This window comes from Vipera berus (assembly GCF_964194415.1).
Source record: "Vipera berus genome assembly, chromosome: 7".
Taxonomy (NCBI): Eukaryota; Metazoa; Chordata; class Lepidosauria; order Squamata; family Viperidae; genus Vipera; species Vipera berus.
In genome coordinates, this window is record NC_138209.1 from 75,713,035 (window position 1) to 75,736,078 (window position 23,044).

Here is a 23,044-nt window from a genome sequence, read left to right on the forward strand (position 1 = left end):
TCGTTCCCAGCCCTCCCTCTGGAATTCCACTTAACATATTGCCTGAACTATGCACTTCCGTACGGAATTCCATGCTATCTTTTGGCTCAATTTAATTGCTCGGTGTAAAAGGCACGCAAAGCTCTTAATTCTTTTCCCATCTGAATTTAAAAGCTCCAACTCTTTGGGAACGAGGTGCCACACCGCCCCAGGTCTTAACCTGGAAAGCGCGCTTCCCTGCAAACAATAAAACAGGATAAAGCGCGCACACACACAAAGGCTCGGAAAAGTTGAAAGAAAAACAACGTCTCGCAGCTGTTTAAAAAGGGCTTTTTGTTGCTTTTATTGTTCAAAATGAACAATTAACGCGTATTGTACAAAATCTTCACAGCCAAACCAAACGGTTAACGTACATTTAACGCAGAGTTAAAAATTACATTTCATGTGAAAAGTGGGTCCCTCTCCTCTTTGGCAGCTGATAAATCACACAAGCTGATCGATGAAATGGCCAAAAGATGCATTGATTTCAAGCATTATCGATGCTTTTACGCAATTCCAAAGATTTCGGCCAACGGTTGTATTTATTTAAAGGTTTCCTAGCTGGGGGTGATAGAACTGGTTCTAGTACAACTCGTCGTAAACCTGAAGTATGCTTGCAATCAGATTTTCCTCAAGAACTGACTTGTAGTTAAATAATAATCCACTGAGCATCAGGTTAACAGAGCTAAGATTTAGAGCAGGGGTGGGGAACAACGGCCGTTTTATGACTTGTGGACTTCAACTCCCAGAATTCCTTAGCCAGCATGGGAACTATGGCCTTTTTATGACTTGTGGACTTCGGTTCCCAGAATTCCTTGGCCAGCTGGCTCAGGAATTCTGGGAGTTGAAGTCCACAAGTGATGAAGGGGCCAAGTTCTCATGCTGGCTCAGGAATTCTGGGAGTTGAAGTCCACAAGTCATGAAGAGGCCAAGTTCTCATGCTGGCTAAGGAATTTTGGGAGTTGAAGTCCACAAGTCATGAAGGGGCCAAGTTCTCATGCTAGCTAAGGAATTCTGGGAGTTGAAGTCCACAAGTCATGAAGGGGCCAAGTTCTCATGCTGGCTAAGGAATTCTGGGAGTTGAAGTCCACAAGTCATGAAGGGGCCAAGTTCTCATCCTGGATAAGGAATTCTGCGAGTTGAAGTCCACAAACCATGAAGGGGCCATACTTCCCCAACTCTGATTTAGAGCAAAGACATCCTAATTTCATTTCCAAACTTAGGATCGGGTCTTGATGTGGCAAAACTAGCTCTACGTGTGAGAAAGGAATAATATCAACAGAAGATGCTTTCCCTAATGCCATAGATATATTGGGACCAACAATTAGAAGGATAAGTGACAAGGACTACATGAAAAAGAGCACTGCTGACTAAGTAAAATACTCCTTGACTTACAAATACCTCATTTAGTGGCCAAAGTTACAACGGGACTGAAAAAAGGGACTTATAACCATTTTTCACCTGTATGACTATTTCAGCGTCCCCACGGTCACGTGATCAAAACTCAAGACGCTTGGGAACTGACTCACATTTATGACGGTCCCAGGGTCCCGGGATCATGTGGTCCCCTTTCTGCGACCTTCTTGACAAAGAAAAATCAATGGGGAAGCCAGATTCACTTAACAACCATGTTACTAATTTAACAAGGGCAGCGGTTCACTTAACAACTGTGGCGAGAAAGGTGGTGAAATGAGGCGAAACTCACGTAGCGAATGTCTCACTTAGCAACAAAAATTGTGGTCGTAAGTCAAGGACTATCTGTACTGTATATCGCTGAAATGGGATATATGGAAATATATTTTACATCGTCCTAAGGAATGCTATTGCAGATGGCAATCCTCTATATCACTGCTTCTCAAGCCGAGCAGCTTTTAAGGTGTGTGGACTTCAATTCCCAGAATTCCATGCTGGCTGAGGAATTCTGGGAGTTGAAGTCCACAAGTCATAAAGGGGCCAAGTTTGAAGACCCCTTCTCTACATCACTGTTTCTCAAGCTGAGTAGCTTTTTAAGATGTGTGGACTTCAACTCCCAGAATTCCATGCTGGCTGAGGAATTCTGGGAGTTGTAGTCCACACATTTTAACTTTGCCAAGGTCAAACAACCCTACTCTACAGACTAGCCTGAAGGATAAGATCTGTCCAATTTATTGGAATGTACTTCTGAGCAGACATATTGACCTATTAGTGCCCTGCCCTCTTTTCCTAGATGTTTTGATGCCCTTCGCCAATATCGATCTATCTAAAGAGCCATGAGCGCAGAATCTCAGAAAGCCAAAGGAGCTAGTCCTCAAGTTACAACAATTTATTTACTGACCGTTTGAAGTTACAACGGCTCAGAAAAAAGCGACTTATGACCGTTTTTCACACAATCATTGCGGCGTCCCCTCGGTCACGCAATCAAAATTCAGATGTTTGGGAACCGACTCACATTTATGACGGTCGCAGGGTGCCTGGGGTGTGTGTGTGTGTCACGTGATCCCCTTTTGAGACCGTCTGGCAAGCAAAGTCAATGGAGGAAACCCGGTTCACTTGGCAACCGTGCGAGTAACACACGGCAAAACTCACTTAACAAGCGTCTCACTTAGCAACAGAAATTGGGGGGGGGGGCTCAATGGTGTTCGTAAAGTCGAGGACTACCTGTATATTTATCGTCACAGTTATTGCAAAGAAAAGAGCCTCAGGTGAAAAGTAAAGGTAAATTTGCACGCCTATCCTCCACTGCCTTGGTGGAGCAGTGGGCTAATGCCTCCTTAAGTAACACCAGCTGCCTGCCATTAGTGCAGGTTCGAGTCCCACCAGGCTCAAGGTTGACTCAGCCTTCCATCCTTCCGAGGTAGGTAAAATGAGGACCCAGATTGTTGGGGGCAATAAGCTGACTTTGTAATAATGCCGCTTGGGTGTGTGTGTGTGAAAGCCCTAATAAGCAGGCATATACATAGAATGAAGGCTACTGCTAAGCTTGTAAGCCGCCCTGAGTCTTCGGAGAAGGGCGGGATATAAATGGAATAAAAATAAAAAATAAAATAAAAATAAACTAGTTTCTCGGACACATCACCAAAACTCAAAAATCAGCAGCTCAATTGAGCTTGGAGAAATTCCCTAAAAAAAAAGGCTTTGGGAACCAAACAGCCATTACAGTAAAGCTGCAGAATAAATGTAATGAGGCAGTGCGTTATTTAGCAGCCGTTGGGACACCAGCAATAAATTAAGACGGAAAACATAGGCTCACAACTTTCCCTCTCCTGTTCTCAAGAAAACGAGCAGGATCGGGTTACACCTGGTTTGGGGGGGTTTGCTTGGACCCAACGCCCCGCGACGCGTTTTTTTGGTTTTTCCCGTTCCCAGAGTGTGTTTTTGTTAAGTTCTGCTTTATCGGGGGGGGGGGGGAACAGGCATGTTTAAAAACACACATATATAAAACTGCAGGCAGGAAAACCCCTGTAGCCTGCAAACGAATAAATGTCACTAAATATTCCATTACTAACAATGCGTTAAATCATCTGGGACCGAACGGCGCAGAGATTCACTTAATGAAAGCTGGGCACGGTGCTGCATTTACGAAGACCTCCTTGAAAAGTCGTTAGGGTGCCATTTTTGTCCCCCCCCCTCCAATGGTCTTCCTTGTTTTCTCCCCCTGCTGAAGACGAGAAGAAAAATAATATTGTTAGAAGTGTCAAGCTGGCAAACCCTGGTCGTCAAAGAAAACACTTCTATGCAAGCCGAGATTTGATGCCCATCTTCTGGGGAACTGTAGTGGGTCTCCATCTGGTTCCAGATGTAAGTCAAGATACTGGTTATCAACTAGTGGACCAGCGCTTAAATAGGAGCCAGGAAGATCACCATAGTTTCCCCCATGCTGGCTCAGGAATTCTGGGAGTTGAAGCCCACGAGTCATAAAAAAGCCAAGGTTGCCTACCCCTGGCCTATGCACTAAACCAGGGGTCTTCAAACTTGGCCCTTTTATGGCTTGTGGACTTCCAACTTCCACAATTCCTGACCCAGCATGGGGGAACGTGGACTTCAACTCCCAGAATTCCTCAGCCAGTCATACTGAGGGGAAAGGGAGAGGTTTCCAAGATGAGGCATCCTGGCTCAGGAATTCTGGTAGTTGAAGTCCACGAGTCATGAAGGGGTCATAGTTTCCCCCATGCTGGCTCAGGAATTCTGGGAGTTGAAGTCCACAAGTCATAAAAGAGCCAAGGTTGCCTACCCCTGGCCTATACACTAAACCAGGGGTCTTCAAACGTGGCCCTTTTATGATTTGTGGACTTCAACTCCCAGAAATCCTGAGCCAGCCAGGCTGAGGGGAAAAGGGAGAGATTTCCAAGCTGAGCCATGCTGGCTCAGGAATTCTGGGAGTTGTAGTCCACGAGTTATGAAGGGGTCATAGTTTCCCCCATGCTGGCTCAGGAATTCTGGGAGTTGAAGTCCACGAGTCATAAAAGAGCCAAGGTTGCCTACCCCTGGCCTATGCACTAAACCAGGGGTCTTCAAACTTGGCCCCCTTATGATTTGTGGACTTCAACTCCCAGAATTCCTGAGCCAGCCAGGCTGAGGGGAAAAGGGAGAGATTTCCAAGCTGAGCCATGCTGGCTCAGGAATTCTGGGAGTTGAAGTCCACACGTCATAAAAGAGCCAAGGTTGCCTACCCCTGGCCTATGCACTAAACCAGGGGTCTTCAAACGTGGCCCTTTTATGATTTGTGGACTTCAACTCCCAGAATTCCTGAGCCAGCCAGGCTGAGGGGAAAAGGGAGAGATTTCCAAGCTGAGCCATGCTGGCTCAGGAATTCTGGGAGTTGAAGTCCACGAGTCATAAAAGAGCCAAGGTTGCCTACCCCTGGCCTATGCACTAAACCAGGGGTCTTCAAACTTGGCCCCCTTATGATTTGTGGACTTCAACTCCCAGAATTCCTGAGCCAGCCATGCTGAGGGGAAAGGGAGAGGTTTCCAAGCTGAGCCATGGTGGCTCAGGAATTCTGGGAGTTGAAGTCCACGCGTCATAAAAGAGCCAAGGTTGCCTACCCCTAGCCTATACACTAAACCAGGGGTCTTCAAACGTGGCCCTTTTATGATTTGTGGACTTCAACTCCCAGAATTCCTGAGCCAGCCACGCTGAGGGGAAAGGGAGAGGTTTCCAAGCTGAGCCATGCCGGCTCAGGAATTCTGGGAGTTGAAGTCCAGGAGTCATAAAAGAGCCCAGGTTGTCTACCCCTCCCTTACTCCTCCTTTTCTCTAGACGAGCAATTCCCAACTCCTCCCATTTAATTGCTTAAAGTCAATCTAAGTTTTCGAAAAGAAAACTGGAGATCTTTTGGCCTTGAAAGGCCTTGAGAACTGGTGACAAAGCTTGCGGGGTTTACTCACCTGACCTGTCCTGCCGTCACTTTCGGTCAAAAAAAGGGCTATCCTGAATCAGATCTCCCGCCCTTTCTCTGCTTGGTAGGTGTTGGTTTCAGCTCTTTTGATTCTGCTGTCGGAGGAAGGGAAGCTGGCTGTTCTTTAGAGCTTTCTTTCACAGGTGTACAGGGCACATCAGCAGCCTGGCCTCCGCTGATGGGCATAAAGTACTTCCGGTCCTTGGGAGCAGACTTCTGTTCCACCTTGGTAACCCGGAATCTGGAGCAATGCAATTAATTAAAAGGATTGTGAGTCCACCTAGCAGGGTTGGTGTTGTGGAAAATTTCAACTGACAGTAGAAAGGGTCCTTGGGAAAAGCCATCCAGTCATTCCTGCCCCTTGCCCATTTCGGCTTGTTGTATTTTTCTTTCTTTCTTTCTTTCTTTCTTTCTTTCTTTCTTTCTTTCTTTCTTTCTTTCTTTCTTTCCTTTTCTTTCTTTCTTTTCTTTTCTTTCTTTCTTTCTCTTTCTTACTTTCTTTCTCTTTTTCTTTCTTTCTTTCTTTCTTTCTTTCTTTCTTTCTTTCTTTCTTTCTTTCTTTCTTTCTTCCTTTCCTTCCTTCCTTCCTTTCCTTCCTTTCCTTCCTTCCTTCCCCCTCTCTCCCCCTCTCTCTTTCATTCAATTCATTGCCTTTATTCCTATTACAAATACCTCAGAGGGGATGAACATACCCAATATACCTTCCACCTCCTATTTTTTTCCCCACAAGAAGTGAAAAACCTTGGGACTGATAAAAGAGTGATTGACTGCCCAAAGTCACCAGCTGACTTTCATGTCTAAGGCGGGACTAGAACTCACAGTCTCCTAGTGATTGGTCCAAAATCACCCAACTGACTTTCATGTCTAAGGTGGGACTAGAACTTCCAGTCTCCTAGTGATTGGCCCAAAGTCACCCAACTGACTTTCATATCTAAGGCGGCACTAGAACTCACAGTCTCCTAGTGATTGGCCCAAAGTCACCCAACTGACTTTCATATCTAAGGCAGGACTAGAACTCAGTCTCCTAGTGATTGACTGCCCAAAGTCACTCAGCTGACTTTCATGTCTAAGGCGGGACTAGAACTCCCAGTCTCCTAGTGATTGGCCCAAAGTCACTCAGCTGACTTTCATATCAAAGGCGGGACTAGAACTCAGTCTCCTAGTGATTGGCTGCCCAAAGTCACCAAGCTGACTTTCATATCTAAGGCAGGACTAGAACTCAGTCTCCTAGTGAATGGCCCAAAGTCACCCAGCTGACTTTCATATCTAAGGCGGGACTAGAACTCAACAGTCTCCTGGTGATTGGCCCAAAGTCACCCAGCTGACTTTCATGTCTAATGCAGCACTAGAACTCACATTGTCCCAGTTTCTAGTCTGGTGCCTTAACCCCTAGGCCATACATCTGTGTTTTACCCGAGTAGGCCCGGTCTGAGTCCAACAGTCTCATACAGGCTCTTCTCCCCTCTCCTCTATTCCCAGTTTGCAAACAGAAGCCAACTGGGCTGCCTCTTCTCATGAAACTAAGCTAACTTACCTTCCCACAGAGAGTACGGTGACTTCTCCATGTCTTGGTCTCTTGGGTTCTTTGGCTCTTTTATTTGGGCTGAAGAGATTCCACCGCTTTTGGCTGCAACGGGAGCAAGCGCCTGTCCCAGCCACGCCCCCAATGGTGTGCAGGTGGTGTCCTCGGCACGTGTGTTTTGACGAAGGACCTCCAGGGGACATTGGAGAACCGGGACTTGTTGGGCTGCCGGGAGTGGTTGGGCTAAATTTTAGGAGCGGAAAGGGAAAACAAAAAATGAGCATCGGGGAGGCAGGCAGTCGACGAATCAAATCCCGCTAACTTTTCTTCCTCTTGAGCTCACACTATGTTTCTAAACAGACTTTTTTCCCCCCTAAATGACTCTTTTCCACAAAGCTTTGGTTAATCCTTAAAGAACAAAGCTGTTACAGAATCCGTAGTTCTGCTATAAGTACTTCTAAATCTCCTCCCAGAGGGGAGCAACAGGAACAGACTGTAAAATGGGTGTGCGGGGTCTCTAACAATGCACCGAGCTCTAAGCACATGAGCGCTTACAAGCCGTATCCTGAATAACGGGAAGCGAGCTTTCTATAATCTTCCCGGCTGTCCTCACCAGTAGAGTAGAGTAGAGTAGGGTAGGGTAGGGTAGGGTAGGGTAGGGTAGGGTAGGGTAGAGTAGAGTAGAGTAGAGTAGAGTAGAGTAGAGTAGAACAGAATAGAATCTGGAAGGGACCTTGGAGGTCTTCTAGTCCAGCCCCCTGCTCAAGCAGGACCTATACCATCTCAGACAGGTGATTGTCCAGTCTCTTTTTTAAAATTTCCAGCAATGGAGTGCCCACGATTTCTGGGCGTAAGCTGCTCCACTGGTTGATTGTCCTCACTGTCAGGAAGTTTCTCCTTAATTCCAGGTTGCTTCTCTCTTTGGTCAGTTTCCAACCCTTGTTCCTCATCCTTCCCTCTGGTGCTTTGGTGAATAACGTGACCCCCCTCTTCCTTGTGGCAGCCCCTCAGATAAGTGGAATACTGCTATCTTGTCTCCCCTATTTCTTCTTTTCTTTAGACTGGCCAAACCCAAGTCCCACAGCCCTTCTTCGTATGTTTTGGTCTCCAGGCCTTGGATCATCTTAGTTGCTCTTCTCTGAATTGTTCCCAGGCTCTCAACGTCTTTTTTGTGACACGGTGACCAAAATTGGCTGCAGTATTCCAGGTGTGGTCTTACTAGAGCTTTGTAAAGCGGTACTACTACCTTGATTCTATGCCTCTGTTTCTACAAAACCCAGGATTGTGTTAGCTTTTTTGGCTGCTGCTGCACACTCCTGGCTCACAGTCAAGTGATGGTCCACTAGGACTACAAGGTCCCTCTCATAGGACAAATGGATTCAGGAGTTATTTTGCTCTACTTTATTTGAGGCTGTTTAAGGAAAAGAGAAAACGCTGCAATGAGATTGCTTACCTTTCTGGATCGCACACAGAATTATCAGCGACCATGGCTTTCAGCACATCTGCATTGGCTGCAAAAGTCAGAAGTAATATTTAATGTTTTTGTTACTGAATTCTTTATTCCGGGGTTGAGCACAGTGGAGAATGAGAAGACTGCAAACCGTAAGCCGAATTGAACCATTTACTTATGTGGCAGAATTGGTACAAAATATGTTTTTCAGGGTGGCACTTTGCCCGTGTACTCGGGAGAAAGCAGAGAGGCACGGGACATCCTGCAAACAGCATTTAATAAACGGTATTTTAATAACAGACATCCTAAAGGCGCGCTGTCTTTAAAGCAGATTTTAATAACTGGAGAAATTATGCATTGCTTAAAATCTTCCAGGGGTGGGTGTGTTCTGAAAGTTACGAGTTTGAACGTCTTCCTTATCAAGTTGTCACTTCCCGGGGAAAAATAAATATTAATAAGAAACTACACTGTTTCCAAAGTGGCTTGATATTTTTTTTTTTTTTAGGGATAGAAGACACCCCTACGTGAAATTTTCCTCTCTACTGAAAATGGTTCGGTCTTGGCAGGACAGTATCATGAGCCTTTGAACCACTGCAGTATCTCAGCCCGAATGGGTGAGTGGCAATAAGGTAAGACTAGCCATTCTTGCTTTTGGATTGGAAAAACTGGGTCCAAAAAACCAAAAGCAGAAATGTTTGTCTACGTGACAAATCAATTCGACGGCAGGATTCCTTGCTGATGATCTTGGTGGTGTTCTTGAAGACGGTTCATGACCCAACTAGTTAACATCATCAGTGCGAGAAGGGGGAGAGGTTTGCAGAGTGGAAGAGAAGCAGGAGAGGGAGGAGGAGGACGACGACGACGACTGTGGAGTCCTTGGTGCTCTTTGATCTTGGATGCTTTCTTGCAGATGTTTCATGTCCCAACTAGGTAACATCATCAGTGCGAGAAGGGAGGGAGGTTTGCAGAGTGGAAGAGAAGCAGGAGGGGGAGGAGGAGGAGGAGGAGGAGGAGGAGGAGGAGGAGGAGGAGGAGGAGGAGGAGGAGGAGGACGACTGTGGAGTCCTTGGTGCTCTTTGATCTTGGATGCTTTCTTGCAGATGTTTCATGTCCCAACTAGGTAACATCATCAGTGCGAGAAGGGAGGGAGGTTTGCAGAGTAGAAGAGAAGCAAGGGGGGAGGAGGAGGAGGAGAAGGACTGTTATCTTGCAGACGTTTCACGACCTAACTAGGTCACATCATCAGTGCGAGAAGGGAGGGAGGTTTGCAGAGTGGAAGAGAAGCAAGGGGGGAGGAGGAGGAGGAGGAGGACGATGACTGTGGAGTCCTTGGTGCTCTTTGATCATCAGTGCAAGAAGGGAGAGAGGTTTGCAGAGCGGAAGAGAAGCAGGAGGAGGAGGAGGAGGAGGAGGAGGACGATGACTGTGGAGTCCTTGGTGCTCTTTGATCATCAGTGCGAGAAGGGAGAGAGGTTTGCAGAGTGGAAGAGAAGCAGGAGGAGGAGAAGGAGGAGGAGGACGATGACTGTGGAGTCCTTGGTGCTCTTTGATCATCAGTGCGAGAAGGGAGAGAGGTTTGCAGAGTAGAAGAGAAGCAAGGGGGGAGGAGGAGGAGAAGGACGACGACTGTGGAGTCCTTGATGCTCTTTGACCTTGGATGTTATCTTGCAGATGTTTCATGACCCAACTAGGTCACATCATCAGTGCGAGAAGGGAGGGAGGTTTGCAGAGTGGAAGAGAAGCAGGAGGAGGAGGAGGAGGAGGAGGAGGACTGTGGAGTCCTTGGTGCTCTTTGATCATCAGTGCGAGAAGGGAGAGAGGTTTGCAGAGTGGAAGAGAAGCAAGGGGGGAGGAGGAGGAGGAGGAGAAGGACGAGGACTGTGGAGTCCTTGATGCTCTTTGACCTTGGATGTTATCTTGCAGACGTTTCACGACCCAACTAGGTCACATCATCAGTGCGAGAAGGGAGTGGGATTTGATCCCTGCTTACATACAAGTGGCTTGCTCGCAGAAAACAAACCCCACTCCCTTCTAGCACTGATGATGTGATCTAGTTGGGTCATGAAACGCCTGCAAGAAGACCACCAAATTCAGAGAGTATCAAGAACTCCCCAATTCAACCCTGAGCTACAAATATTCTCTGTTCTTCTTTGTTCTTCTATTGAATTCAACTGCTTTAGGTGCCAGGGAGACATCAAACAATTAATTGACTTTTTTTTTTCAGTTTCAGGGTGCTGAGAGAAAAATCACCGAAGACCAGTCACGTCGTATTTGCAGCCAGAAATGATTTTCAAGATGCTGTTTGGGGGTTTCACCTAACACTCTGTTCTGACAAATTCTGAACTCTGAAAAAATAAGTGTCTTCCGATCTTCCTCTCATGCGTGAGGGATGCTTGACAAAACCCGTTCACCATTAAGGTTTGACTCTTCGGAAAGCCCTTTTCGTTCCAAGCAATTTGCACGTGTACAGAGGCGAACGTTTAAAAATTCACGCCTGACTTCAGCTTTTTGAACAAGCCGGCCTGACCTGATGGGATGGGGTTGGGTTTTATAAATTGGCCTTAACTTTTAATCTGTACTAATTTATTACGGGCATCACTGTTTAATTACTTTTTAATAATTTTTAATTTTTGTATCTTGTTTTTATTATGTATTGCCCTGTTCACCGCCCTGAGTCCTTCGGGAGAAGGGCGGTATACAAATTAAATAAATAAATAAATAAATAAATAAATAAATAAATAAATAAATAAATAAATAAATAAATAAATAAATAAATAATAAATAAATAAACTGAGTAGCCAATTGCAGAGTCATGAGTTAAAAGGCTGGCATTCATCCCTTAACGTTCCTTCAGCAAAATCCTAAAACGGCTCAAAATGTCCAAAAAAAAATCTGTCGAGTCATTTCTAAAAACTAGCTCCCTTACCTTCATTTTTCATGATATAATCAACTATCTGTCCCACGGTGTCACTGTTTTCATTGACGCTTTCGTTCAATTCTAAAAAAAAAAAAAAAAAACAACCCAAAATTTAACTTTGGCTCCTTGGTTCCTGGAAAGCAATGATAAAGTTAGGTGACAACAGCATTTCCCAAGCCAGTGTATGAAGCAGAGATTAAAACCATTCTCTCTCCTTAGGGTGCCGCCGGTCAGGGAATGCCGGCGGGTGATCCCCAGAGGGAGGGCATTCTCTGTGGGCGTGCCTGCCCTTTGGAATGATTTACCTGTGGAACTCCGGACCGCCCCCCACCTGCGCTCGTTTCACCGGGACCTGAAAACCTGGCTTTTCGATCTATCTGGCCCAGACTGAGGAGGTTTTTAGTTTTAAGTTTTAACATTGTTTTATTGTTGGGCTATTATTAATTTAATTCTTTTTAATTCTATTTTTATCTTAATTTATATTGTCTTTTAAATATTGCCCTGTAAACCGCCCTGAGTCCTTCGGGAATAAGGCGGGATAGACAGATAGACAGATAAGATAGATAGATAGATAGATAGATAGATAGATAGATAGATAGATAGATAGATAGATAGATAGATAGATAGATAGATAGATAGATAGATAGATAGATAGATAGATAGATAGATAGATAGATAGATAGATAGATAGAGATATAGACATGATAGGTAGATAGATAGATAGATAGATAGATAGATAGATAGATAGATAGATAGATAGATAGATAGATAGATAGATAGATAGATAGATAGATAGATATAGACATATGATAGATAGATAGATAGATAGATAGATAGATAGATAGATAGATAGATAGATAGATAGATAGATAGATAGATAGATAGATAGATAGATAGATAGATAGATAGATAGATAAACAGCTTGAAGAGGGCCAGGTGGACTGTTATCAAAAGTTGATATGGCTGGGGGGGAAAAGCACAACTAAAAGAATAAAGGCAGAAAATTTCTTCCTGTTTGTCCTATTTGGAAACCGCCATATAAAAAAAGATGTTGAGACTCTGGAAAGAGTGCAGAGAAGAGCAACCAAGATGATCAGGGGACTGGAGGCTAAAACATATAAGGAACGGTTGCTGGAATTGGGGATGTCTAGTTTAATGAAGAGAAGGACGAGGGGGGACATGATAGCAGCATCCCAGTATCTCAGGGGCGGCCCCAAAGAAGAGGGAGTCAAGCTATTCTCCAAAGCACTTTAAGTCAGGACAAGAAGCAACGGATGGAAACTAACCAAGGAGAGAAGCAACCTAGAACTAAGGAGAAACTTCCTGACAGTGAGAACAATTAACCAGTGGAACAACCTGCCTCCAGAAGCGGTGAATGCTCCAACACCGTACATTTTTAAGAAGAGACTGGACAGCCATTTGTCTGAAATGGTCTAGGGCTTACCTATCTTTTCTCCAAGCCGTTCATCTTCTTCCTCTGCTTCGGTCCTACACCGATAGCCGTTTTTCTTTAGCACGTGACAAATTAAAACCCCTAACAGCCCCATGAGGAAGAATACCGGAATCAGGAAATAAGCAATATATTCAGGGTGTCCGCCATCTTTGGAAAGTCCGTTTTCAGATTTATTGGCCCCGTTTCCCAAACTGTGGCTCGCCAAGGCTTCGGGGCTTGCTAGGGGAAACAAAAAAAAAGGTGAAAAAAGGTCGCCATGTTTGTCAAATCTACCCTTTGGACCAGGGGTCTTCAAACCTGGCCCTTGGATGACTGGTGGACTTCAACTCCCAGAATTCCTCAGCCAGCATGGAAGAGAAGGGAGGGGGAAGGGAAGGGGGAGCAGAGGGAAAGAGAGGAGGGAGGAAGGAAGTAGAGGGGGAGAGGAGAAGTAGGGAAAGGAAAGGGGAAGAGAGAAAAAAGGGAGGAAGGGAAGGGAAGGGAAGGGAAGGGAAGGGAAGGGAAGGGAAGGGGAAAAAAAATATTTCAAACCAAGTTCTCCTCTGGAAGACTTCCGACTAACTTGCAAAGCCAAAAAAAAAAACTACCCAGAAACTATTTTGTTGGGAGTCTTTTCGATGATGCCCAATAAGCTGCGATTTTGCACGTCCCAGAAATGAGATCAGTTTCCGCCGTGCACTGGAACAGTGTAACGCGCCGTTGTTCACCTTCCCATTTCAGCTGAATTTGCTATTTAAAAAGGCTGGACAAATCCAGGAAATGCATTTCCTCTTGAAATCGACCAAGACTCTGCATGGTCAGTAGAAAACTGAGCTGTCCTTTGCCTTTTTCTTTGGAGAAACCGGAATTCTCTTTTTTCCTTATCGTGACGATAAAGGATACAATTTTATTTTTATTTTTTAAATCAGTTACCTACTTTACGGTATTGACCAGTGCAATTAGCACTGGTGACTGGCCCATGTCACCCAGCTGGCTTTCATGCCTAAGGCTGGACTGGAACTCTCAGTCTCCTGGTTGTAGGCCCTAAGTCACCCAGTTAGCTTTCATGCCTAAGGCTGGACTGGAACTCTCAGTCTCCTGGTGGTAGGCCCTAAGTCACCCACTCAGCTTTCATGCCTAAGGCTGGACTGGAACTCACAGTCTCCTGGTGGTAGGCCCTAAGTCACCCACCCAGCTTTCATGCCTAACGCTGGACTCACAGTCTCCTGGTGGTAGGCCCTAAGTCACCCACTCAGCTTTCATGCCTAAGGCTGGACTGGAACTCACAGTCTCCTGGTGGTAGGCCCTAAGTCACCCGCCCAGCTTTCATGCCTAACGCTGGACTGGAACTCACAGTCTCCTGGTGGTAGGCCCTAAGTCACCCACTCAGCTTTCATGCCTAAGGCTGGACTGGAACTCACAGTCTCCTGGTGGTAGGCCCTAAGTCACCTACCCAGCTTTCATGCCTAAGGCTGGACTGGAACTCACAGTCTCCTGGTGATAGGCCCTAAGTCACCCACCCAGCTTTCATGCCTAAGGCTGGACTGGAACTCAGTCTCCTGGTGATAGGCCCTAAGTCACCCACTCAGCTTTCATGCCTAAGGCAGGACTAGAACTCACAGCCTCCTGGTGACTGGCCCAATTCCTTTCCCAAGTCATCCTAGCTTCATTTGGTCAACATCAAAATTCCCTAATCCTAATTTTTAAAGAGATTGAATGTGCCCTCACATCCTTCCTAAAGAGTTATGCATGGCATGCTGAATGAATTCAAATTCCTCTTCCTGGCTTGGGAAAGAAATCTTTCAGAACAATAGACAAATAAAACTTAAAAAGTCACCAACTTTTCACAAGGCGGACTTCTATAAATAGCCTTCTGCATTTCCAGAATACATGCCATACGCACATGATCCTGACTCCAAATAACAATCTGAACCAACGAGAGATTGTCTACGGAGATTCTGTCATCCAGGTCGTAGTTCTCCCAAAAGTGCTTTTTCCAAAGGCAAATTGGACTTTGTTTTTCCATGAAGACATTTCGCTTCTCGTCCAAGAAGCTTCTTCAGTTTGGACTGAAGAAGCTTCTCCAGATCTTCTTCTAAAACTGAAGAAGCTTCTTGGATGAGAAGCTAAACCTCTTCAAAGAAAGACAATGTCCAGTTGCGTTTTGAAAAAAAAACAACCTCTGGGGACAATGAGAGATTGCATTTAATGTTAAAAGTCTGAAAACCTAAGAATTCAGAATAAATACTCTTGGCTATAGCTTGTCTCCAATTTCCCAGACATAATCCAAACAAAATTCTATACAACAGATTAAACTATTTTTTTAAAAAAAAAGAAAACCATGATTTCACTTTTAAAACCACTTTAAATCGTTCCAGAACCACACAAAAACTCTTCGTATACATATATTTTCTTTTTAAACGCTTTTTATGCAAAGTGAAGCTTTTTTTTCTCCAGAATTTTTTTTGGGGGGGGGCGGTTTCATTCCTTGCAAAATGAAAAGTGCACCCATGGAGAAAAATTAAGAAGGAAAAAAAAAAACGAAACAGTGTAAATAAGAAAAAGGAAGTTCTCTTTTAAGTAAGCGTCACGTGGTGTATTATTTCCTGGGCAGGAAAATAAAAAGGGAAGTTATGAACAAATATCCAAATTCTAGAAGGTGAATCAGAAAATGCGTCATCTGAATCCATTCCACCAGCCAGCACTTACTCAATTTCCTTAGACCAAAGGTGAAAACTGTAAAATGCAGTAATATTCTCTCTTTTTTTAGCGTCATTTTTATTTTATTCAATGCAAAGTTAAAATACAAAACTCCAAAAAAAACCAAAACTTTTTACAGGAACAAACAAAAAAACAAAAACACGAGATTAAAAAAAAAGATACATTAAAAAACACGTATGCATATATTATATCTCCTAGTTGAATAAAAGACAGCCATATTCTCGATCCTTCGTGCGCCTGTGTAAAAGCAGCAAATGTGATTTACTAATAATTTTAGTCCTGCTTTCCTATGTAAATAGGGGTGGGGGAAATGCAGGCTTAAATTCAGTGAGAAAAACAAGATTGGATGTGGGGTGATATTTGTTATTCCCACCTTTTTAAATTGGATTTCTGGAAACCGACCCCTTAGATTTATTTATTTATTTGCCTTTCTTTCTTTTTCTCTTCCTTCCTTTCTTTCTTTCTTTCTTTCTTTCTTTCTTTCTTTCTTTCTTTCTTTCTTTCTTTCTTTCTTTCTCTTTCTTTCTTTTTTCTTTCTTTCTTCCTTCCCTTTCCTCCTTCCTTCCTTCCTTCGCTTCATTCATTCATTTCCTTCTTTCCTTCCTTCCTTCCTTCCTTCCTTCGCTTCATTCATTCATTCAATCAATCAATCATTTTCTACATCCACTCATCCAAATTACTCATCGGTGCCATTCTAGAGCTTTAACTCTTTTCAATGTGACATTTACTGAGTCTTCGGATTTCAAATGCCCCTTTTGCCAACTTAATGAAGCACAATTCCCATTTAATTATTCTTTGGGTGTTATCGGAAAACGTAGCGCATGGCTGAAAGCAAACAAAGGGGGAAAAAATAAATAAGCGTTCCGAATTGTAAGCAAGCACTGGATAGGCTGATGAGATGCAGATGTGTTTTTTTTCTTTTTAAATTTTGAAATGAAGAACTGTTTGGCGATGCAACAGGACTAGGAGTATCATCTATTAGAAAATAGATATTTTTTACGGAACTGTATTTACACGGAAACATGTTGCCGTCAAATTCAGAGGAAAGTAGAGGCAGTCCACAACTGAGCCCCAAATTTATGTCGCTAAGTGAGACGTTTGTTAAGTGAGTTTTGCCTCATTTTACAACCTCTCTTGCTACAGTTGTTAAGTGAATCACTGCTGCTAAGTTAGTAACATGGTCGTTAAGTGAATCTGGCTGGCCCATTAATTTTGCTTGTCAAAAGGTCGCAAAAGGGGATCAAGTGACACACACACACCCCCGGGACACTGCAACCGTCATAAATATGATTCGGTTGCCAAGTGGCTGAATTTTGATCACATGTGTCAAGGTAATGATTTAATAGCTAATCAGCTGATGTAAGGTAAGATGTAATGATGGGAACGACTCAGCAGAGTCTGTGACTCTTTAAGAGCCAGCAAGGTCCGTGTCTCTTTAAGAACCTTTGTATAAAAGGGAAGGCTCTTGCTGTAATTGTGGTTTGTTGGATCCTGCTGTATTAGCACGTGTATGTACATTGTTCCTGGTGTATGATATTGTAGGCAGTGTAAGATAAACCACCATTTAGTACAAACCACTGTTTACTGTGTTTATTCCTGGATTATTTCAGCACAATAAGACTGTGCACCCTCTGACGACAGGACCATGGAAATGCTGTGACTGACAAGTGAAAAATGGTCATAAGTCATTTTTTTTCCGTGCCGTTGTAACTCTGAACGGCCACTAAATGAAATCTTGTAAGTCGAGGGACTACTGGTATTTTAAGAAACATAGTAACCAGGCAAGGACTTTGTAGAACAGGGGTGTCAAACTCAATTTCATTGAGGGCCACATCAGCATTGAGGTTGCCCTCAGGGGTCCAGGTGGGTATGGCCAGGGTGGGCGTGGCCTACTGGGTGGGTGTGGTTAGAGTGCGTATGGCCTACTGGGTGGGCGTGGCCAGCTCTACATCGTTCACATCAAGGGTGCCTATGGGGGCCTGGCCAGGAGTGGGACAGATCTGAGGGTCTCTGGCAGGAGGAGGGTCTCTGGGCCAGGGCCAAGGCAGCGGGGGCCGTTCCCTCACTGTTTCCAGGATGGCTTTGTGGGCCACATGAAACCACTTCGTGGGCCGAATCCGGCCCCCGGGCCTTGTGTTTGACATGTCTGTTGTAGAACATCCGACAACAAAGTTTCCAAGTTGTTGTTTTTTTAAAAAAAAAAGTGTCAAAAAGGCATTTTTAAACAAACAACAAAACCCACACCATACAGAACTCAACTTGAACAAAAGAGATGGGGGAAAGTTACAGTTTTCCGAGTTAGTTAACAGCTATTTTCAGAACAGGATATTAACAAGCTGCCGAAATTTTAAAGGGACACATTGATTTAGAAATGCAGAACTGAAGTAGTTTTATTTAAACATAATAATAATAACAACAGCAACACCTCCTCACTGAACCAAATGTATCAAAGGACGAGCTTCCTTCACTCCTTTCAAACACACACCCAAACCATAGACATTTTACGAACCTCACTTTTCTGGGAGATTTAAAAATATTTAATTGAACTGTTCAATATTATGATGAACCATAGAGAAGAATTTGAAGAATGAGGAACTTGGGCAGAACTTGGTTAACCTGCAACCTCGTTTCTACCACCCTGACTCGCCTAAAATAACTTCCAACGTTACAAGGCTGTGTTAAAAACACAAAGCCTACTCCTTCCAGCCACCGTTAATCTTTCTTTTGTGCAACTTCAAAACAACGTTGTGAGATGCAATTAGGTGGAGAAAATTCCTAAACAAAAGCAGATTAATTACCCGTGATTACAAGCTATTGCATGAGATGGAACTCTGCGCAGAACTGACTATGAGATTTGAGTAGCGTTTACAGTGCAGGCTGATTCCCGCTGTGTGTAATTCAAATTATCAAATTATTACACTGTAACTATTACTATTACTATGCCACACTATACTATACTATTTTTACACCATGCACTATACTAAATACTATACACTACTGTATACTATACACTATACTATTACTATACACTGCACTATACTATTAATATACTATTGCTATACTATACACTATACTATACTATTATATATTATACTATGCACTATACTATTACTATACTATATAGTATATTATGCACAATACTGTTACCATATTACACTATTACTATACTGTATACTATACACTACTACGCTATACATATTATACTATACTATTACTATTCAATACACTACACTATTATTATACTGTTACTATACTATACACTATACTATATTACTATACTATATTATACTGTACACTATACTATTACTATATTACACACTATACACTATATTACTATATTACACTATTACTATACTGTATCATACTATACACAGTACAATATGCTATATACTATATTATAATATTACTATACTATTACTATGCTATACACTATACAATTACTATATTAAAAGGTAAAGGTTCCCCCGCACATGCGTGCTAGTCATTTCCGACTCTAGGGGCCGGTGCTCATCTCCCTTTTAAAGCCGAAGAGCCAGCGCTTGTCCGAGGACGTCTCCGTGGTCATGTGGCCGCCATGACTAGATGCCAAAGGCGCACGGAACGCTGTTACCTTCCCACCGTAGTGGTCCCTATTTTTCTACTTGCATTTTTACGTGCTTTCGAACTGCTAGGTTGGCAGAAGCTGGGACGAGTAACAGGCGCTCACTCTGTTACGCGGCACTTGGGATTCGACCCGCCAAACTGCCGACCTTCTGATCGACAAGCTCAGCATCCTAACCCACTGAGCCACCGCGTCCCTCATACAATTACTATATTACACTATTGCTATACTGTATTATACTATACACAATACAATATGCTATACACTATAATATACTCTATATTATACTATTACTATACTATACACTGGGGACGCGGTGGCTCAGTGGGTTATCACTGGTTCCCCCATGGACGATGCTTGTCAGAAGGTCGCATGACTCCTGGACACGGCCATGGTCATAAATATGAACTAGTGGCCAAGCGTCCGAATTTTGATCCTGTGACCCTGGGGAGTCCGCAACAGTCGTAAGTGTGAGAAACTGTTATAAGGCACCTTTTTCAGCACCGTTGTAACTTTGAACAGTCACTAAATGAATTGTTGAAAGTCAAGGACTATCTATTAATGAAGAGAAGGACCGGGGGGGGGGACATGATAGCAGTCTTCCAACGTCTCAGGGGTTGCCCCCAAAGAAGAGGGAGTCAAGCCATTCCCCAAAGTGCCTGAAGGCAGGACAAGAAACGACGGATGGGAACTCATCAAGGAGAGAAGCAACCTGGAACTAAGGAGAAACTTCCTGACAGTCAGAACAATTAACCAGTGGAACCACCTGCCTCCAGAAGTTGTAAATGCTCCAACACTGGAAGTTTTTAAGAAGAGACTGGACAGCCATTTGTCTGAAATGGTCTGCCTGAGCAGGGGGTTGGACTGGATGACCTCCAAGGTCCCTTCCAAATTTATTATCATTATCATTAACTGTCCACCTTGCCATGACAACAAAATAAGCACAACTGGATGGAATTCTTCTGGAGTTTCGTATTGTTTTGTATTGTAGAAAAACAGAAACCCAAGGGCCGTTTCAGGCCGAAACCAACTTGCAGCTTAGCGATAAAAAATGTGAAAAATCACAACTCACCTATCCGAAAGACTGGCCTTTAGGGGCGGGTGTAACCGTGCGAACATTCCTGACATTTGCACTACTGCTGTAGCAGCCAGCCAGCCAAGCATCCTACGCAGGGCTACACATCCTCTCTCTCGCAACTAAGGCTCCGGAGGGATATTCAAATGAATTCTCAGATTTATTACTTAATCATGGGGAAGGGCCAACAGCTGCAAAAGTCTGCTAGAACGGACGTGCCCTTTATGTAAGGAGAGAGAGAGAGAAAAGCTACACAGCAGCTACAACCGCGGGAAATGTACAAGGGCCGTTTGGGAATAACCCTGCCCTGATTAGGCACCAACCAACCCCCTGTCAACCCCCTCACATTCACACACACACAAAAAGACTCCATTGAAACCAACCTGGGCATCTTTGCAACGAAATGAAATCAACGAAATCGCACCCCCCAAAACTTAATTCTGGGGTCACACCAAGTAACCTTAACCGGGACGCAGGAGTTAACGCAAACTTGTAGTTTAGGCCTTGTGAAGCCAGAGGAAAGAAAATTGGGGAGAGGGGATCCCCGCTCCAGGGTTGGGGGTGGGGGAAACGAGGGGGAGGGGGAAATTGAGGGGAGGGGTTCCTGATCTCTCCCCCTCACTCGCCCAACTCCATGGGGAAGGGGAGAAAAAGCAGGCCACTTTGCAAAAGGGGCCAAGCGAAAGAAAATTGGGGGGAGGGGATCCCCGCTTCCTGGTTTGGGGTGGGTGGGGGAACGAGAGGGGGAAAAATTGAGGGGGGGTTCTTGATCTCTCCCCACCACCCACCCAAGTCCATCGGGGAAGGGGAGAAAAAGCAAAAGGGGCCAAGCGAAAGAAAATTGGGGAGAGGGGATTCCCCTTTCCGGGTTGGGGGGTGGGGGAAGGTGGAGGAACGAGGGGGGGGAAATTCAGGGGAGGGGTCCTGATCTTCCCCCCCCCATTCACCCAAGTCCAAAGAAAATTGGGGAGAGGGGATTCCCGTTTCCGGGTTGGGGGGGTGGGGGAAAGGTGGAGGAACGAGGGGGGGGGAAATTCAGGGGAGGGGTCCTGATCTCACCCCCCCTCCCATTCACCCAAGTCCATTGGGGAAGGGGGAGAAAAAAAGCAGGCAACTTGGCCAAAGGGGCCAAGCGAAAGAAAATTGGGGAGAGGGGATTCCCCTTTCCGGGTTGGGGGGTGGGGGAAAGGTGGAGGAACGAGGGGTGGGGGAAATTGAGAGGAGGGGTCCTGATCTTCCCCCCCCCTCCCATTCACCCAAGTCCATTGGGGAAGGGGGAGAAAAAAAGCAGGCAACTTGGCCCGAGGGGCCAAGCGAAAGAAAATTGGGGAGAGGGGATTCCCGATTCCGGGTTGGGGGGTGGGGGAAAGGTGGAGGAACGAGGGCGGGGGGAATTCAGGGAAGGGGTCCTGATCTTCCCCCCCCCCTCCCATTCACCCAAGTCCAACTTGGCCAAAGGGGCCAAGCGAAAGAAAATTGGGGAGAGGGGATTTCTCTCGCCCTCCGCGTTGGGGGGTGGGTGGAGGAACGAGGGGGGGGAAATTGAGGGGAGGGGTCCTGATCTCCCCCCCTCCCATTCACCCAAGTCCATTGGGGAAGGGGGAGACAAAAAGCAGGCAACCTGGCCCAAGGGGCCAAGCGAAAGAAAATTGGGGAGAGGGGATTTCTCGCCCCCACCCTCCGGGTTGGGGGGTGGGTGGGGGAACGAGGGGGGGAATTGAGGGGAGGGGGGGTCCTGATCCCTCCCTCCTCCCCCAGCCACCCACCCCCCCAGCCACCCGCGTCCATTGGGGAAGGGGAGAAAAAAAAGCAGGCAACTTGGCCCGAGGGGCCAAGCGAAAGAAAATTGGGGAGAGGGGATTCCCGATTCCGGGTTGGGGGGTGGGGGAAAGGTGGAGGAAATTGAGGGGAGGGGTCCTGATCTCCCCCCCCTCCCATTCACCCAAGTCCATTGGGGGAGAAAAAAAAAGCAGGCAACTTGGCCAAAGGGGCCAAGCCAAGCTTGGCAAAGGGGGACGAAGGTGGGTACCCCGTTTTCCGTGGAATTCCTCCCCACCCGCCCCCACCCCACCCCAAGGGCAGCGCCGGACAGCCGACCCACCCCCCCCCGCCTGGAAAACCCACCGAGAGGCCGGACGGAGACGGCGAGCAGCCGAGCTGGGTCGTAAAGCGGCGCAACGGTGGCAGCCGCGGGAGGCATCGCGCAGCGCAAAAAAAGACAAAAAAAGAAGAAGAAGAAAAAGCTCCTTCCCGTCTCCGGCCCTGAGGCTCGATCCGCGGAGCCTCCGCCCCTCCCACCCCGAGGAGGCTCCGCCCACCAGGCCCCGCCCCAGGGCCGGATTTCTAGGGTTGAGCTCGACTGAGCATGCCCGGGCGGGAGGAGGCGCCCGCGGGCGCCCGGTTGAAGGGCCAGGGCTTTTGCAGAAGTTTGGCGGCCGAGCCGTTTGCGAGCTCCGACGCCGCTTTTATTTTATTTTATTATTTTATTTTATTTTATTTTATTTTATTTTATTTTATTTTATTTTATTTTATTTTATTTTATTATTTTATTTTAATTTTATTTTATTTTATTATTTTATTTTATTATTTTTTTTAATTTTATTTTATTTTATTTTATTTATTTTATGTTATGTTATTTTATTTTATTTTATTATTTTATTTTATTTTATTTTATTATTTTATTTTATTTTATTTATTTTATTTTATTTTATTTTATTTTATGTTATTTTATTTTATTTTATTTTATATTTTATTTTATTTTATTTTATTTTATTTTAATTTTATTTTATTTTATTATTTTATTTTATTATTTTATTTTATTTTATTTTATTATTTTATTTTATTTTATTTTATTTTATTTTATTTTATTTTATTAATTTTATTTTATTTTATTTTATTTTATTATTTTATTTTATTTTATTTTATTTATTT

The 23,044-nt window shown here is 44.7% G+C and overlaps 1 protein-coding gene across 2 annotated transcripts; it reads right to left on the reverse strand.

Moving 5' to 3' along the window:
• Positions 1-293: 293 nt before the first annotated feature.
• RELL1 (RELT like 1) lies at positions 294-23,044 on the reverse strand. 2 transcript variants are annotated; one of them, XM_081332641.1, is made up of 7 exons: positions 22,238-23,044; positions 12,729-12,956; positions 11,294-11,365; positions 8,371-8,428; positions 6,930-7,160; positions 5,385-5,636; positions 294-3,652 (listed from the first exon to the last, which is right to left on the reverse strand). In XM_081332641.1, the coding sequence occupies exons 1-6, from the start codon at positions 22,311-22,313 to the stop codon at positions 5,423-5,425; spliced, it is 879 nt and encodes a 292-aa protein (XP_081188767.1). In that variant the 5' UTR covers positions 22,314-23,044; the 3' UTR covers positions 294-3,652; positions 5,385-5,422. The 2 variants fall into 2 exon arrangements, with proteins under 2 accessions (XP_081188767.1, XP_081188766.1); XM_081332640.1 differs by having other exon boundaries at positions 294-3,655.

Bases quoted from the DNA above. Each gene is read 5' to 3' on its own strand.
- RELL1 (XM_081332641.1), bottom strand. From the start codon at position 22,313: ATGCCTCCCGCGGCTGCCACCGTTGCGCCGCTTTACGACCCAGCTCGG. The intron at 8,429-11,293 runs GTAAGGGAGCTA...TGACTTTTGCAG, and splicing joins TTATATCATGAAAAATGAAG to CCAATGCAGATGTGCTGAAA. The intron at 7,161-8,370 runs GTAAGCAATCTC...CCTAAAATTTAG, and splicing joins TCTGTGTGCGATCCAGAAAG to CCCAACCACTCCCGGCAGCC.